Below are 18,799 nucleotides of genomic sequence, written 5' to 3' on the forward strand. Positions count from 1 at the left end.
ATTACAAAATGTGCTTCTTGCTCTTGTGTCCTTGTCGCGTGTACACATTTACCTGTGTATGTGTGTGTGTCTGCATCGTTCAGGTATGATTCAGGTGGGGAAGTGGAACCCCGTCCCTCTGTCATATGTGACAGATGCTCCGGACGCCACAGTGGCTGACATGCTGCAGGATGTCTACCACGTGGTCACGCTTAAGATCCAGCTGCACAGGTGAGAAGCACCAGACAGACCCACACAACTGAAGGCATGTCACATTTCCCTGTACCGCGTTACATTCATATATGCTCATACATAACGTCATAAATATTTTTACTCAACTACTACTCACAAAAGTTTCTTTTAGTGCATATAAAGGCACAGTTAGACCTATTAATGCTTCCAGCGCTAACACTCACGCTGTGTGTCTAGAGGCAGGTGGCAGTCTGTGTGTTTGATACTGAGAATAGCGTTATTACTCACACACACACAACAGACTGACCGTTCCCAGGAAATGGGAAAAACCCATTTGAATAATGAAAACTTCCTCACCCAGTGAGTTACAGCAACACAGAGACTGTTTTATTTGTTAATTTAACCATTAACTGATAGGATACCAAAACCGTCCATGTGTCCTTGCTGTCGATTCAGTTTATACTGCAGTGAAGTAAATTTAGCTCTTGTGAGTGCTCTAAATGTAGCGGGTAAGTGATGTTAACTAATGTGCAGATAACGCTTGGTAAAATAAAATATGATAATGTTGTAATAGTATTTGGGAAAAAGCACTGCTTAAGCTCTTTTCATGAAAAAAATGAATGTGGTTGGACTGCACAGCTAAAAATGACTGCAGCAGATGAATGCAAGGTTGTTCATCTAAAACAGTCCCATGAATAAATCTGACTCCACTGACTATTTTAAGTGAAATATGTTTCTTCTGAATCGACATTGCATATGGTGTAGAAGACTAGCAAGCTGAAACCTTCTTGCCCTGATTACTGCTAGCTGTCTACTGCCATCGTTCACCATATTGTATGCTAAATTCTTCTCCGTAGGTGTGAGGCTTTGTCGTATTTATACACACAGCAAGAGCATACGAGCATTTATAGACATGGACGCAAACAGGCTCATATGTGCTCATGGACACAAAGACACACACACACACATAGAGAAACAGCCGACTGGCGGTGGTGTGGAGGCTTGTGCCAGCTGCACGCTAACCCAGTGTTCTGCAACCCTCTGGAGAGCTGTTCCTACTCCTTTTCTACCTCGCTCTGCCTCTTCCTCTCTCTTCCTTCTCTCTCCCCTCTCCTTCTGTCTCCCCCACCACCCACCTTCACCAATCAAGCACCCACACATGCACTGACTGATGTGAACACGCCGACCAGCCAGAATACAGAAGGTTGTGTTTATTTCCGCCTTGCTAGCCCCTGAATGCATGGAAAGCTGTCTTTCTCCACTACCCCTCTGTCTGTCTCATCCCTCTTTCCCTCCTCGTGTTCACTTCCTTCTCCCCAGAGGCTTTCTAGCTGCTGGAGCAGTTTAAGGTGTTCTGGAAAATCCATTGTTTGTGTGTTCGAGTACGTGTGTGAGGCAGTATGTTTTCCTACTAGCAGATGTTAGCCTCGACCGTTGCACGCATCCTTTTCCATTCCATTCTCCTGTTATCTCTTTGCTCATAGCATTTGCAGCACACCAAATGACAGATTTATGGACAGGCGCACACACAATGTCTCGTGCACTCAGGGACTCATCACCCCTCGCTCAATCTCTCATGTCTCTCACTTGACAAGTGTCAAGCGAGGTTTAGCAAAAAGTAATTCTGCGATAAGTGCAACGCGAAACACATCAAACATATGTCTTGCACACATAAAGTGTTCATCCAGATTGAACTGGGTGCTGTCACAGGAGACCTATACTCCACTCCAACCTCCACCATGTAATTCATTTGTCATTTTCAAAACCCAGAAATTAGTTTTTCTGATGCAGCTCATGAGTCAATTTAGTATCTTTATATATTATCTATGTATATTAAATATATATATATATATATATATAGCTTTGTATTAGCTTTTCCCCTTTTCTCTTCCCACCCTGCCAAACCCCTTAAACCCCCCTCTGCCCCGACTGCTGCAGAAATCTAGCCAGTAACACCTTAAATTGTTTCGCCGAGCACAACAAGCCAGGAAGGTAGAAGTAACACGAAATAATAGTCGCCACATGCAGCTGATGTATAATTCATGCATCAATCCAGCAGATGTGTTGTATAAAGTAATTAACTAATCAGAACAATCACGAGAGAGAGAAAGAGAGAGAGAGCGAGAGGGAGAATATGAAAGAGGGCGAGAGAGCGAGGTAGGCAGAGAGAGATAGAGAGAGAGAGAGAGAGAGAGAGAGACAGAGCAATCTCCAGATGCATCTGCTTGATGCGCCAAATGAAATCTGTCTGTCTTGGAGGGGCGCTTGCAGCAGGAAAAACGAGCAGAGGCCCGTATGTGTTCAGCTCCCCTTTCTCTCTGGTTTCCTCTCTGTCTGTGCTGCTCGGTGTGTCTGATGCGAGGTGGCCAATTTATCAATATATTCTTCAAGCAGGGCTGGACTAATACTGCAGCCGTGCTTTACACCTTTGTTTTGCACAAACTCATTTGTTCCCATATTGCCAGTTTGTAGCTCAATACTTGATTAGTGCAGAAATGATTAGTCGATTAGCAAATGAGTCTTTCGAGAGAAAATTAGTCAACAACAACTTTGATTATCAATTAATTGTTGAAGTCATTTATCAAGAATATATGAGGATTTGCTGCATTTTCCCTTTTTCATACGGTTGGAAATTGAATACCTTTGGGATTTTTACAGTTGATTAGAATATTGCTTAATATTTTGCATACTTTTTTACACTACTTAATTATTTGATCTATTTTCCATGTACCATTTTCAGCCAATTGTAGGACCTGGTTGTTTGGTAGCACTGAGTTAGACATCTGCCATGTTGCATGAGAAGTTTCTCAGTTTGATATTAAAAAAAAAAACACTGCAGGGTGATGTCTCCTCGTTGCTGTTATCCTCTAAATCAAGCAGTCTCTGGGTCCTTTAGCTCCTATCACATTTTTCCTCACTGTGGGTTCATTTTTCACTGCAGTGTGAAGTCGTACACCTCATCATCTCTGCACAACAGAACTTAAATATGTCTTCTGTGCAGAGTGCCACAAATCATAAAGAAAAAAAAATGAAGGTTTATTTTCTTTATTGCTTATTTTACGAGAATTGCTAGAACCTGGAATCAACGTGTTTAATATTTTTCCAAGGGCACACAGGTGTTACTAGCATTGGAAAATTGAAGGCTCTCCATACTGATGATGTTTTACTATTTTCCTTTAACAGTTTTTTACCTGCAGTTCAGCTGAATAGTCCCTGATTTTTTTTTTTTGTCCTGTGACTGTTGGTTGTAGCTGAATTATTAATGTCTTCTCGGCTGTGCTGAGGAGCCCAAAATTTGTATTTTTTTTTCGCAGAATCTCGTTGTTTTTGGCAAAATTTTAAATGAAGCATTTTGAATAAAGTGAATAATTGTAGTGTTAGATTTTGTTAGTTTTACCAACAGGACCACGCATCCCACGTGATCAGGAAATTCAATAAGTCTTTGTGTTTTTATTGTTTCTTGCACTGACAAGTGGTGCAATTTTAGTGATTTTGATAAAGATTAGATGCCTTTCAAACCCGCAGGCGAGTTTTGGGACTTAGACAGTCGAACCTCTTTGCTCCAAATATGACAGAAATGTAGAATGGTTACAGTCAAGATTAAATAATTACATTGTTGTGTTGCTGAATTTGTGGCTTGTAGTTTATCATTTTATTCAGAGCTGCTGGCCTTTCTATCTCTGTCTCTTCCCCATCTGAGTTGTTTCTCATGCTCTCCTCTCTCTCTGCATCCCTATCATCCCTTCCTCACCCTTCTCCCCTCTCTTGCCTCTCCCTGTCTCCCCATCCTTACCCTCCCTGTATTTTCCACCCCACACCCCTGTATGTCTCCTCTCTTTTTTTCACAGTTGTCCTAAGCTGGAGGACCTGCCGCCCGAGCAATGGAGCCACTCTACAGTAAGAAACGCCCTCAAGGAGTTACTCAAAGACATGAATCAGAGCTCTCTGGCTAAAGAATGTCCTTTATCACAGGTGCTGAAGCCCAATCTGCTTATTCCAAAAAAAAAAAAGAAAAAAGCCCAACCCCACCTCCTTGCTACCATACTGCACAACAAAACAAACACCCCTATCTCCATCACCTCCGTCTTTTATCCTTCAGTTATCAAATGCCCTGAGTTTGATCAAGTGGGAAAGAGAATCGGCATAGAAAATCCAAATCAATGGCTATTGTCATTTGTGTGCCGCATGATTTATTTTTTTTTGTTTGTTTCTTGTACCGCCCACGACACACAGACTCATATGCAATGGCAGCCAAAAAGCAGAGGTGTTGTTGAACGTATGGTTATTGTTAGATAAACATTGGCTCCAGCCCAAAACCATCCGGATTGTTTTTGTTCTTTTTCTCATTTAGTTCATTCTGATCATACATTTGTATGTTAGGTGCTACATTCTGTACTTTTTTTTTTTTTTTTTTTTTTTTTTTGGCGGCTGGGAGGTTGGATAGAAAGCACTAGCACAGATATTGTATTAACAGGCAGTGTAGTCGGTATATCATAGAGGCAGCTCTGGAGTGAATGGAATGAAACGGCAGTATATCTCTCACAGGGGCCAATAATGTGTGTGTGTGTCTGAGTGGGTATGTGTGTGTGAGTTACAGCACAAGAAGATATGTGTGTGTCTGTTTTCTTGTGAAATGTATATCAATGCACAGGACGTCTATATGAAAGTGCTGTTTGTGTTTTGCATGCGTGTGTGTGTGTGTTTAGCTCCGAGCATGTGCGTAGGTGCCTTCGGTATGAAGCCAGCTCCCCTCCTAGGCCACCGTATGGTCACCTGGAGACCCTCATTTGCGCTGTGTGCGTACGTGTATGTGTGAGCGCCTGCTTTCAGTGTGTGTGTGTGTGTTTGTGTGTTTAGCCGGGCATGAGCAGTGCGCTGATGATGTAAAGAGTCCCTGGGTGGCGTTCAGGCGGAGCCCAGCCCGGTCTGGTAATCACCCTGTTTACGGTCCATATGTGAAGACGGCTCAGAAGAGAGCACACGCTAGCTCAGAGGATTTAACACACAAGCACACACACTCTCCCTCAGACACATATTCGCTATATTGACATACACACTAGTCTCAAATTAAATTGAAGATTGTTTTAGTTTTCCAGTGAGGATGGAGGGCGGTCCTTAAAATATCTTCAGCTGAATCAGTTTCTTTCTTTCTTGCATGTATTTTAGCGGCCAGTTTGGCTGTAAATTCTGACGTCAATTACATTAAATTTACTGTCATGCAGAACTCATAGCCAGACATTGTAGATTTGTCAAAACTTAATGCACCAAGCTTAAAAATACTAATCCAGTTTTAAAGTTTTTAATGTAACTTGGCTGCATTACTGTGTTGTTGCTTCACAATCTGATGATCTTCATGTATCTGTATCTGCCTTGTTGAAACATGGTTGCCATGATGGTGTTTGACATCTGTTACTCTGCGGGGATGCATGTGGCGTGCTACACCCATAGAGCGGCGGTTTGCTCCGCCTAAACCCAGTTGGTTTATGAGATCAGTTGTCATGTTGGAGGGATGTCCACACAGTGCTTCGATACATGGACCCCCTGCCTTGTGAGCAGTGATGCCACCGCCTGCATGTAGTGTCATGGGAAGGTGAGAAGCCAGGAAGCATTTGGCCCACCCTCTGTGGTTTCTAAGTTGTCCAAAAAAAGTGAAATGAGTGGGAGGGGAAAGGGGCGTAGCAGGAGGGAACAGAAGATTGGCACCTTTTTAGGATTAGTGTTTCCTTGATATTCTGCTGCGTAATCCCAGACCCAAAAGAGAGGTTAACAGATGAGAGAATCACTGCCAGCGAGTGAAAGAGAATTAGCCCACCTCTGAACAGGGCTCTGAAGAGAAAAGGGGAGGAGGGGGGAGCAGAGCAGAGAGGGGAGGGCGGTAGGGGGTTATTTTGTGAAATGCTTCTTTTGTCCGGGGCCTTGTCAAACATTTAGTTTCATTCTTTTGTAGCTGGGAGTCATGCTTTGTGTGTTTGGCCTACAAATGGCATGAGGAAACTCAGAGAGAAAATGTATTCACTCATGGCCGTTGTCATTCTACAAGAGCAATTGATTCTGACCTGCACACATAAGAAGCCTGCCGAAAGATTCGCTGCTCAGAGAAGCATCCACAACAAATAAAACTTCTCCTGATTCCGCTGTAATCGGCCAATCAGGCTTATTATTTGTTTCTGAGGTTGCTACCAAGCTTAGCAACCCCCTTGCCCATGTTCGCGGAAACTATGGCAACAAACGAGAATCCCCACCACCACCACCCAGCTCACCCCACTCTTTCCCGTTGCCGCCACCACCTCTTCTTGCCCACCCCCCCACTCCCTCTCACTGGGCGGCCCCTGATGCACCAGCTGCTGCGTTGTGTAGCAGCAAATAGTCATCAAAATGCCATCTTTGCAGGCCTTCGCCACCTCGGCTGCCACAGGCGCAACCTGGTTGCCAGTGTACATGTGCGCATTGGCGTGCGTGTGTGTGCATGTGTGTGTTAGAATGAAGGCGTTGAGGGGAGGAGGGTCATCCCAGTTGAGGTGGATGTGTGCCATAATGGAGCTCTGTGAGATGCTGGCGAGAGACAAGGCGCAGTGTTGCAAACGGGATGTGCCTTTTCCCCAGCTGATTCAAGACATCAGGCTAAGTTGGAATGTGTGTGTTTAATTGTGTGTGTGTGTGTGTTAATCTGCATGTGTGAGTTTGTGTAATGGCACCATGTGTGTTTGTCTGCAGGGGTTGTACTTAGTGTGTGTTTGCCAGTGTGTACCACACTTTAACGCTGGCAGCTGGGTGCCTACAGTACCTGCCTGCTGCACCGCTATTCTCTTACACTTAGACATACACACCTACACGTAGACACGGAGTCAGACACACACACACTCTCTCTCTTCCTGTCTTCCATGTTGGGGAGTGGAGTAGATGTTGGGGACCGATAGCAGCCCAGTGCCACTTCCTGGTCTTGCTGATAAGCTCTCTGTGCTGCAGATGGCTATCACTTAAAGGGTCCACACACATGCTCATGCACACACACAAACTCACCCACACTGAGATGCACACATACACACACACACACACACACACACACACACACACACACACACACACACACACACACACACACACACACACACACACACACATGCACACAGCCCAGCTACCTGTTGACAAGCCCTAGCACAGCCCTCCTGCTGGCACCGCAGTGGCAGCAGAGGCTCTGGTTATCTGCTTGATTTCACTTAGTGCGTATGCATGTCTGTGTGACAGAGCAGTGGGGAGAGGCGGAGAGAGAATAGGTGTGTGTGTACTGTTTCGTTCACACATACACGCAGGGCCCCCTGTGAGAGGTAGAGTGATGTATTGAGGGAGAGGGCTGATTAATGAGGAGCGTTTATTAGAACATCTGTGTCAAAGATGGCGGAGAAAGAGGGAGCGAGAGAGATAGGGAGAAAGATGGGAAGAGAGAGAGAAAGGCACACCGTCTTCTGCAGGCCTCTTGTTTGTTGCCTGGAGCCGCCTTAGCCCAGATATACTGTAAATAAAACATGGCATGCTGGAGGAGAGGAGTTCATTATCCCTCTGACTTAAAGGAGAAGCCTTCTTACTCTAAATATATGGTTTTCAGATGGATCTTGAGGTTGGGAGTTGGCAACAGGAACCAGGTTAAACTGGAATGTGTGGTTTGCTGCTCTACCAGTTGTCATCCGAAATATTCACTTTTTTTCCCCAAGGCAATAAATCAGACAGGAAACCATCCATTCTTATTTGCTCTGGCTTTTGCACATCATAAGAAACGGAGAGGAATTGTCATTTTAAGACCATAGACGGTTGAACTTGCAGTTATTATTCCCTAATACCAATATTGCATACATTCAAAAGAAGAAAAGGCTTCATGCATAAATGTATGACCCATTTAAAGGGTAATTCTGACTTCCTAACCCTAACGTGAACTCCATCAGGGTTTTTATTGAAGGAAGACTTTTCAATATATCTATAAAAGACTGCTTTGTCGTACTCTGCGAGTCTAAATGCAGACCTCTTCGCCCTCTTGTTTTTCACCATGACGGGATGATGCACCACAGCATTGTTGGCACAAATTCACACCCAGCTGCAGTCACCAATGTGACTCGCCTCAGCTGCCTATATTTGCCTTGAAAAAATAAGCAGCTGAATGTATGTGGGGCAAATTGCAACTACAATTATTTGACTTCACCTGATGCAGACGGGTATAGAGAGGTAAGAGTCATGTGTTGGTGTCTTTAGTAATTTTTGTTGTTAAGAACAGTAACACAAATAGATGATCGCTTCCTCAACATTTAATTGCATTTTTTTCCTTTTAGCTAGACTTTAATATTATTGCACCAGGACTTGGCAAGCGGAGCCAATGTCTTTGAGCTTTTATAAACTCTAGTGTGATGTTATTGGCCCCAAACATCCGAGGGAAATTATTCATCCTGGAACCCTTTTTAGGAGGAGGTATCTCATGAAACTGATTAAAAAAAATTCTGCTCTTGTTTTACTTTAGCATCAGACTGGTGCTTTCCTGCTACTTTTTCACAAAGCGAACTTGTATCTGCCTTGTTAATTTTGGATCCTCCCATCAACCTTGTCTGCATTTATGCCACTTCCGACGTTCTTAGTGTGTTCTGCATTACGCTGGTGCTATTGCATAAGGTGCTTTCGCAGAGAGGTCAGGAGTTCACAGTTTGATTGACCTCTCCGATAGCACAGCTGCCACCCTTTACCCTCCTTTTGTGCAAAGAAGCTGGAGCCAGAAAGCCAGAGTCATCCTGTAGCGGTTCATTTATGCTGCCATGCTACCCTGCCAGAAGGTTCCCCCACCGTCCTCCAAGCGCATATATTATAGAAAATGATAAAGATGGCATACCTATAATTTGAAAACAGATGGTTTGGTTCTTTTGAATATTTATAACAATCAAAAACAATTTCTCCTGCACCAACCTCGCTATTCACCCGCAGGCCGGCAAGGTGTTAAAACATTCATTTTAATGAAACTGGATGGGAAAAAACGGCTCTTTGTTTTTCTCAGGCGAAGGAAGACAGTTGAAGTAAATGTTGAGAGGGCAAAGAGCCGACTGTATAGGGGGAGATGTGAGCACATATGCGTTGGAGAACGACATGCTCGGTGCGGCCCTCGATCTGCTTGAAGTTGTTGTCTTTAACAGATTGTATAAATAAAGAGCGGAAAAATAAAAGAGGTTTATCTGTTTACATTGCCCAACTCCCCAGGTGGTGATATTCAATAAGCCACTATCTTCTTTCTTTTCGAAGGTAAATATCCTTTCCTGCCGCTTCCTCTTGATGTCAACAGATGTAGAAATCTGTTGACCTTATAATTCACCCACTCTGAAAAACAAACTTCAGACAAACTCAACGGCATTTGATAAAAAAAGAAAAAAGAACAGATGTTTGATGTAATTTGTTTTACCTTTAGCGGAACAAATCCCAAATTTCTGCATGTCTGATACTTTTCAGTTGGCTTTTTCTAGTGCTGGGTTTTACCGTGTCCCTATATTTTATTTGTTTTGACAAGCTACAGTGTTACTGCATGTTTCACAAGCTTTAATATTATGTCTGCATTTTCCACAATGAGAATCTAAAGTCTCTCTCTCATTCTCTCTCCCTCTCTCTCAATCAATCTCTCTCTTTCAGAGTATGATTTCCTCCATTGTGAACAGCACTTACTATGCAAATGTGTCGGCGGCGAAGTGTCAGGAATTTGGGCGCTGGTATAAACATTTCAAGAAGACAAAAGATATGATGGGTAAGCAAAACGGAGGGGCGCAAAGTATGGCGCTCACACTTTTGTCTCTTTGCACACACACACACACATTTACACGCATACACACCAGTCACCATTACAATATGTTCTCTAACCAACCATCTCTTTGTCTTCCTGCTGTTGCATGAAGCAGAAATACATTTTTATCTTGTTATCTAATAATTCAAGATTACTACACAGTTTTGCAATTGAACACAGTGTTATCTTTGATTTATCCATTATTGCTTTAACTAATGCAAACATGAGAGCCAAATTGAGGCAGCTGACTGTTTTTTTGTTTGTTTGTTTGTGTGTATGTCTGTGTGTAACACTTTAGTTTTCCGTGCACAAAAAACAGCGATGGCTTCAGCTAGCCACCGCCTAGTCTAAAATTCAATTAGATTTTCTTATCAACCCTCTGCCAACGCATTCTTTATATAATCGCAAAAAAATCCCCTTTGACCCACCAGGAAATGAGGTTATATAATACCAGTAGCACCCCAAGCTGGAGATAGAATTCCGATATATTTTTATGTCTTTTGATTAAGCAGAACACCACTTTGTTGTGATACTCATAAGGCAGTGCAATGCTGAGATATTAGCTTTAGCAATCTGTTGAACATAATCTTTTTTCTTTGCCAGTGTGCTACTACTCGCAGTGATGACAGATGAGATATTATATCAAAATGTTTTCGCAGCCTCCATGCAAATAGCGTGTTGTGATCATATCTTATTTGAGGTTTTTTTTTTCTGTTAAAGTGGCAACATACACTGGGAACGTTATTTACTTCAGACCTGATGTACTTGTGTGTTCTCTTGCATACTCCTACACATTTTCTGTCACAATTGTTCTCTATTTGGTTTTATGTTCCTCAAAAGTGGAACTGCTGCAGCTGCCAGTCTGGCCTCAGTGACGCCGATGTTTTAAATGTCATATCACTGCTGAGCTGGAGTGGGAGAGACAAACTGGAAAAAGCCTTAACCCTGTTTTTCTTTCCTCACAACTTTACAATGTATTCTGTCTGTGTGTGTGTGTGTGTATGTGTGTGTGTTTGTGGGTGTGTGCATGTACGTGCCCTGACATCCAACTGTGCAGGCATGCGCCAACCCTCCCAGCTGGAGGGCTACCTGGGGACGTGTGTCCTCCGTGAGAGCCCGCGTGCCAATGCACTAGGTATGTTGCAACATGGGCACACACACAAACACGTAAACACACCCTTGGTCTTTCCACTTTGGAGAACGCTTCATAGGCATAAGTTCATTCCTTGGATACTTACCATGACCGTAACTGTAACAACTGCGCACTCAACCTTAATCTTCGCTCAAGCTTTGGCTGACAGTTTTGCACTTTTCTTTGTGTGAACCAGGTTTTTGTCACCATGATATGACTTCTCAAATTGATACAAGAAGACACATTTGAGAAGTGCATTCCTTCCCTAATGCCTAAACTGAATGCTTCATGGTAACCACCTGACTTCCGTGCACTGAATCTCATTCTTGATCCCAAAAACAAATAAAATCATTTAAAAGTCACATTAAAATGAAAAATGAATCACTTTGTTCGCTAACTATTTGGCATTTCTATCATCTTAACCTATGGCCTAACTTTTAAAATGCTAGCATTTGTAACTCTTAGAACCATCCATCTGGGTCACACCCTCAACAACATTTCGACTTGAATAATTCTATAAATTTCCTTTCATCCTGACTTAAAGGAAACATTAACTGCTGAACTGTTTTTCTTTGTATCACTCTCTACAAAGGAAATCAGTTCCTGATAAGAACAGAACCACAAATGTACACGTACACAAAGGCAGTGATAACATCTCAAGATGTGCTTACACACATTCACAGAAACTCGAGCACCCAGGCGTCATGTTAGCCAAAACCTCAGACTCAAAGCTTTGGCACAAGAGCCTCAGGTGCTCACCACACGCCTGTGTCAGCTCCCTTAGCTTCAGTGTTTATTACTGGCTGCTGTACGTTGCCACAAATCGCAAAAAGGGTGGAGAAAGCGCTGGTGAAATGCCAAGTGTGAAGGCTGGAGGAAAGAGTGGCACGGCCATCCTTTTAGGCTTTGGCAATGGTGTCATATCTGACTCTGCATTTACTTCACCACACTGCATTTAGCGAGCAGTTTGAGTCTGAAGTCAAGGGAAATAAGTACCTGGTCACAGGTACTGGCAGGTTGCTCTGCCTCTCTGTCAGCTGAAGTGGTGTTACCGGCCGCCAGCAAGTGCGCTGTTGCTTCTTTTGACGTGGCCCCGCTAGTGTACGGAAGCCAACGTAGGAGCGAGAGTTGGGTCAGTGTCTCTCTTTCTCATTCCCTCTTTTGCTTTCTCTCACTCACAGTCACCAACACACACTCCCTCCCTCCCTCCCTCAGCCCACATCCCATTCCCATTGTGTGTTTAATCCGGGGCTCTTTTGTGGCAGGATTCCACACGAGGACTCCCGCTTCTGTGGCAGCCTTTTTCTCCCAGGGCCTGCCATGCTCTTCTGTCACCCCTTCTCTTTTCAATTTGCATGGAAATGCCTCCATGTGCCTGTGTGTTTGTGTGCTGTGAGTATGCCCCCCAGCAGTCTGTGTGAGCAAGCATATGCACACACACACATACACACACACACACACACACACACACACACACACACATTCACATATGAGTGAATAGGCACGCCATACCATCAGAGCCAGGGAATGCCAAGGATTATGGGAAGAGATGTGATTATTACCAAGATTTTTTTGTTTTGTCCCCCCCTCTCCACATCATTTGTTTTCGACAAACACTCAATAGACCCGTCTTGGCCGGGTGTTTTGTGCTTGCTGACAGTTAAGAAACAGGCAGCTCAAACACACGATTATTGTGGATATTTTTGGAAAACATCCATGCACTTAATCTTTCATCTGCTGAAAAATTCAGCTTGTTGAAGACCCCAGCCCCCCATCCCTTCCCTTAACAGCAATTTACGCTTTTCACAATCTCATACGATGCTTTTCTGTGGGACTTGGAGGCCGCAGCACACTTCTGAGGTGTTAATGTTGCCATCCGTATGAATTCTTAAATGCTGCCCCCTCGCTCACTCGGCATAGTACATGCAAAAAGCCTCAGCATATGTGAATTCCTTAAATAAGGCGGTAACCTGAAAACATTCAGCTGCCCCAAATGCTCATTCACTTCGTTGTGGGTAGTACTTTGAATGTTAAATCATTGTTTTCATCCTCTAAGCACATAATTTAAACCTGTCTTAAAATATTCCCCAGCAGCCATTATGGACTTAAAGATTCCCAAAGCAAGAGATGCCGCAAAAATCTCCAAAACGCCATTAAATGACGGCACAGAGTGTGTGTTTTTTCCTCCTTCCACACAGTTCAAGACAAATCTGTTTTAGTGCATTCAAATTGGAAACTTTCTCAGGTTACACACTCTATCCTCCAATGTATTCTTTCTGTCTCTGTTCACTGCTCTCTACATTTATATTTAAACCATCCTCCCCTAAAAATGTCATATTGGCCAGCTTGTGTTCCTTATTTTAGAATTAACGATGCAAAGAGAGAATCAGATTTAGCGATGCTGCTTCTGCCTCTGCCTCTGTGCACACACACACACACATACAGACACACACTCTCTACTGTCTTACCAAGGTTTTTTTTCACATGATGAGGCCACAGACATTCTGAACTTAATTTTGAAGGCATGGGTTCTGGAAGACACAGGTCAAATACAATGAAGCTCTTTTATATCCACTTCCATCTTTTTCTTTTTTTAACCACTTGTTGGCTGATCAGCTGTGTCATATCTGAGAGTCCTGTGAAGGGCACTGATTAGGGAGAAAACACTCAACTAGTGTATCTTTTTGTTGGCAGTTTGGTTTCGTAGATATGTGCTGGATGCAGAAATGTACCATCTTCCAACAGAGAGCAAACAGGAATGTTAGCTGACAGGCTAAGATTCACTCGAGGCAAACATTTGATGGGATGCAGACCGGGTCTGTTTCATTTCTTCTGATTAGAGACTATGGCTATGATGCTATTAAACTGATGTTTACGATTGTTAGATTAAAGTCGGCGTTTTTGCTAGTCTGTCTACTCCTCTTTCTCAGAAGCTATTTGTCCTCCTCTGTTTTCTTTGTGGTGTTTTAGTTAGCCTTTAAATCAGTGATTGACTAATAAATTGTCTGTGTATGTGTTTCTTTGTCTTCTTCCAGCGGAAATGGACGGCCTGTCTGACCTCTCCCCACCCGGTTCGAACCACAACCACAACCACCTGGGTTTTTCCCAGCAGCAGCAGCCTATCCCTGGCAGCACAGCAGAGCAGACTCCTTCCTCACCGGTGCCGCCGCTGCCCCATGCTCCGCCACCACATAGTGGCCAAACAGGTGGCCGGCAGCCCCAGCTCCCCGGTCTGCACCACCCGGGCTTGGTGTCCACGCCCATCAGCCCCCAGCTGGTCAACCAGCAGCTTGTGATGGCACAGATCCTCAACCAGCAATATGCAGTGAACCGGCTTCTGGCGCAGCAGTCCCTGTCGCAGCAGTACCTCAACCACCCTCCTGTCAACCGCAGCTCCCACAGCAAACCCCTGGAGCCACAGGTGGCATCAAACACGGAGGTTTCCTCTGAGATTTACCAGTGGGTGCGGGACGAGCTCAAGCGGGCCGGCATCTCACAGGCTGTCTTCGCTCGTGTGGCCTTCAACAGAACCCAGGTGAGGACAGAAACAGGTTGGGGACATTCCTAACTTAAAAACAGCAAAAAGACAAAAGAGAAATCTGCACTAAAATTACATTTCTGTTATTGTTGAGCTCTGATTTAGCTGCAGACTGAGATCAAGTAGTCTCAGACTGAACCAAATGAAATAATAATGCAAATCAATGGAATTGATCTTCGTCATGGACACCAATATGGATCAAATTTAGTGAAAAATGGAATGTAATTTAGTCTGATTTACTAATGATCAGCTCTGAAAAATTCAAGAATTTATTCATTTCCCAGTTTAATGATCTTTTTTAGCATTCACACTTTAGAGTTCAAACTGCCCATCCCTCAATAACTAGCACAGTGCTTCCCTCGCTGTCTTAAAATCCGCACGACATCCTGTTTGAAAAAGAATTACATCACTTTAAGGAAGTTGTAAAACAGTTTCACAGAATGTGTTTTATTAAGAAACATTAAGAAAGGCTTCCTGTTTGAATATGCAGCTTATATCTCATTCATAATTCTCATACACTCCAGTAATCGTGCACCTCTACTGTACTTGCAGACAGCTGGCAGACTGCCATGTGAAAGATCCAGGTTTGGTCATGGCATCCGTTCTCTCCCTGCCAGAATATGTAATTTCACTTCATAGTCAGAGGCCTAACACACAGACACGCACGCTCACACAGATGGCAGTGTTAATGTCTTAAGACCTACTGTCTATATTGAAGGGTGATACCAAACCTCATTACTACTCCATTTGCTTTGAAGCTGCTGTGTATATAATAAGGAAAAAAAGACTGATTACAATCTATTAGAACTACTGCGTACAGCCCCCCCACAAAAAACATAAATATGATGCATGGTAGAGTCAGACAGTGATGTTTTTCTGCAGATTGGCATGCTCCCACACAAACACAGTCTTATCTGCGGCTGATATGAGGAATTAGCCCAATGTGCCGTTGGAGAGTTTGCCTTTGGAGGATTATTTATTAGGTTTCTGTTTTTTCCACAAGCCAGCGTTAATAAAAAGAGGGGGGAGGGGTGTCGAGCAGTGACATGAAGGGGCTGCTGTCGATGCAGGAGATGGATCAGAGGAGACAGAGAGGAGGAGCAGCTGAGGTCGCTGTTTTTATGGGGAGGAAACTGATTGACCAAAGAGATAGACGGCAAGGGTTGATGGCAAAGAGTGATAGCATGCACACACTGAAGAATGCAAACACATGCCGTTCAGACATGAAAAAGAAATGCCACTAATCTGTCCCAGGAAACCTATATACATTACATGCACAGTCTCCAGGACTAAAAAAATGTCTGACTTGGTTGCCACTTGTCTGAATACCACAACATGACACATATACCTACATACATTTTAATAGTAAAACACCACCACCACCTGTCACGTATTGCAGTGCTAATCAGTCGCCCAAGAGAGTCTAAATGCTCAAAAAATAAACTAAAAGCATAAGCATGTTTTCCCCATCACCTTGTTTTATTACCAAATCACACCTATTGATGGTGAGAGAAACGGAGCCATGGTTTGCACAGTGTGTGGCCAAGAGCTGATGAAAAGGCCCAATCACACGTCTCTGATAATGGAGTCATCGCTGTCTCATAATGATGGAATTGAGCGCTATTGAAAAGTAAACGGAGGATACACTGATTGCCCGTTGAACAAGACAAGACATTTCAGGCGAGTAGCTGCGGTTTTTATCTGAAGCGACGGAAGAATATGTCCAAGATGTGCAAAAATTTCATACAACAAAGTGTGATGGGTTCAGAGGCCTCACAGAAGTTTCAGTGAAGTAGATGAAGTGATCTCTGATGAGGTGCTATGGACTCAAAGAACAGAGCAAGTTTTTCTTTTTTACTTCAAGACAAAAGCTCTGTAGAGAGTCAAAGAGAGCACTGTGAGGTTTTCTTTGATAGGATGATTTCGTACCATTAATAATGAAAGGTACAAAATGACTGCTGTCTGTAGAGAAAACTAAGTCTCCAAGAGGTGGAGACACTGTTATGTTCAGTGGAGTCAGAAAAGAAAAGTAGATACACAGGATGTGCCTGTGACTCCACCTGGCTCTACTTAAGTCCTTAAAAGGCAATATTAGTTTACAGTCTAAGTGGGTGTAAGAGCGTCACATCTCCATTCTCATTAGAGTCTCCATTTACGTTTTCCTGTCTTATTTAAGAATCCTCTAATGTGATTATTCTCGTTGTTGGTTGCCACCTTGACCCCCGCCACCCAATTATTTCCCTCCCTGGGAGCTCCTGTCTTTCTCTTTCATTCTTTTTGCTGTTTTTTTCCCCTCTCCTGCAACATCACCCCCTCTCCATCTTTTCTTACTATATGTGGTTTAATCGTGCAGGGCTTACTGTCTGAGATTCTCCGTAAGGAGGAAGACCCCAAGACAGCGTCCCAGTCGCTTCTGGTCAACCTGCGTGCCATGCAGAACTTCCTGCAGCTGCCAGAGGCCGAGCGCGACCGCATCTATCAGGAGGAGAGGGAGCGCAGCCTCACCGCAGCCTCTGCAATGGGCTCTGCTCCGCTCATCAGCACCCCACCCAGTCGACCTGTACAGGTACTTTGTTGTTTTTGTTGCTGCTAAATTGATTTCTACTAAAATTTCTTGGACGGAGATGCTCCATAGACAGAAAGTGATTTAATAGATTGAAAAAAATCTGAAAGCATTGAACCAAAGACACAAATTTTTACAAGAAAGTAGCATCAGAGAAGAAAATTTCAAGATTAAACAAAGCTTTGTACTTATCCATCAAGATTGTCTGAAGCAGAGGATAGGATTTATGGTTTGTCAGTTGCAACACTGATGGATTGTGTCATACATTGTAATGGTATATTAAGGATTATTTCTGCACCTAAAGTAATCATATTTACATCTTTTTGTTTGCTTTCTTTAAAGAGAACATTTAAGACAAGAAGAAATAAAATTATTTTCTAGACCACTCAAAACAAATTTGGTGGAAAGGAAAAGATGAGCAATTGTTCCAAGTTATCAACAAACCTTGTCAGTGGTGAGAATGTGAAAGATAAAAACACAAATCCCAATCTAAAATGTCCACTCGCACTTCCTGCAGTCTCCATGTAGCCCAGATGTTACCTTATGGATAGCTTGTAAACCAATGCACATATATTAGTGATTGTATGAGCAGTCTGGGGAGCAGGAATCAAGTCAGTTTACCAACCAAACACAGATTGTTATTGCTATGGCACTGCTAAATAAACCTCTTTGCAATTTTAAGCTATTCAGTTCCTCCAGTTAGCTTTGTTGTTGGCTCCGCCCCTTGAGTGCTAATGAGATAATTTCTCCCTTCAGCAGCAAAATCTGTATCTAACAAGACTTTCTGCACCATGTTGGAATACTGATACAGAGCTATTAGTTCTTTGAAGTGCCTATAACTGACAAGAACATTTAGAATTGGAGCAAAAGTACGGTTCAGGTTTCAAAATGTGCACCAAGAACAGGGAAGTTTAATCTACATTTAAATGTGTAGCTTATAGCAACATGCTGTATGTGTGAGGGTATCTATTCCTGTGAGCTAGATGTTGGTTTTGTGAGAATGTACATGTACTGAGCAATGAGAAAATATTTACAGGTGTGAAGCTATTTCTGTTGTGGTTACATAGATTGAATCTGTATAATAACCCTAATGACATAAGCATGGTTGCCACATACCACTTAAAGTGGTAAAGCGAAATGTCCTTCTTTTTTGTGTTTTATTCAGAAGATTCAATCTATTGGTGTAAAACTATAGAGACAGTTTTACAAGTTGCAAACACAAGCACCTCATGCAGTCATATACACATTAGGACGCTGTGTTTCATATGTGACAACAACCAGTATTCATACAAGCACCACCCATTGTTTTGCTACACACCTCACATTCCCCTCCATTGTATCAGGCTGCAACCTGTCTAGAAACACGTGGAACAAATAAAAGCTGATTCACTCTGTCAATGCGAGCACCCGAGAACATAGTTTACATTCTTCCAGCATGTAAATGAGTTCTGCATCATCCCCGCCCTCACCACACAGGTGAGAATGGTGCACAAATGATGGATAATTTTTTGTGCTAATTTTGACCTTTTACCATGCATTAGGCAGCATTAACAGCCCTCCCATTTCAAAAATAAAGCTCACTCAGTGATGACAAGC

The 18,799-nt window shown here is 43.2% G+C and overlaps 1 protein-coding gene across 5 annotated transcripts in view; it reads left to right on the top strand.

Moving 5' to 3' along the window:
* Positions 1-18,799, top strand: part of LOC110950838 (DNA-binding protein SATB1) — a 58,136-nt gene that overhangs the window by 17,379 nt on the left and 21,958 nt on the right. For 3 of the 5 annotated variants that reach the window (XM_022193642.2, XM_051956943.1, XM_022193641.2), the window contains 6 exons: positions 84-210; positions 4,020-4,143; positions 9,823-9,934; positions 11,028-11,105; positions 14,138-14,637; positions 16,994-17,206. In XM_022193642.2, the coding sequence (XP_022049334.1) occupies positions 84-210; positions 4,020-4,143; positions 9,823-9,934; positions 11,028-11,105; positions 14,138-14,637; positions 16,994-17,206 (1,154 nt within the window). The remainder of the gene's footprint in view (positions 1-83; positions 211-4,019; positions 4,144-9,822; positions 9,935-11,027; positions 11,106-14,137; positions 14,638-16,993; positions 17,207-18,799) is intronic. The other 2 variants (XM_051956941.1, XM_051956942.1) reach the window with 2 other exon arrangements.

This window comes from Acanthochromis polyacanthus, chromosome 12 (genome assembly GCF_021347895.1).
Source record: "Acanthochromis polyacanthus isolate Apoly-LR-REF ecotype Palm Island chromosome 12, KAUST_Apoly_ChrSc, whole genome shotgun sequence".
Taxonomy (NCBI): domain Eukaryota; kingdom Metazoa; phylum Chordata; class Actinopteri; family Pomacentridae; genus Acanthochromis; species Acanthochromis polyacanthus.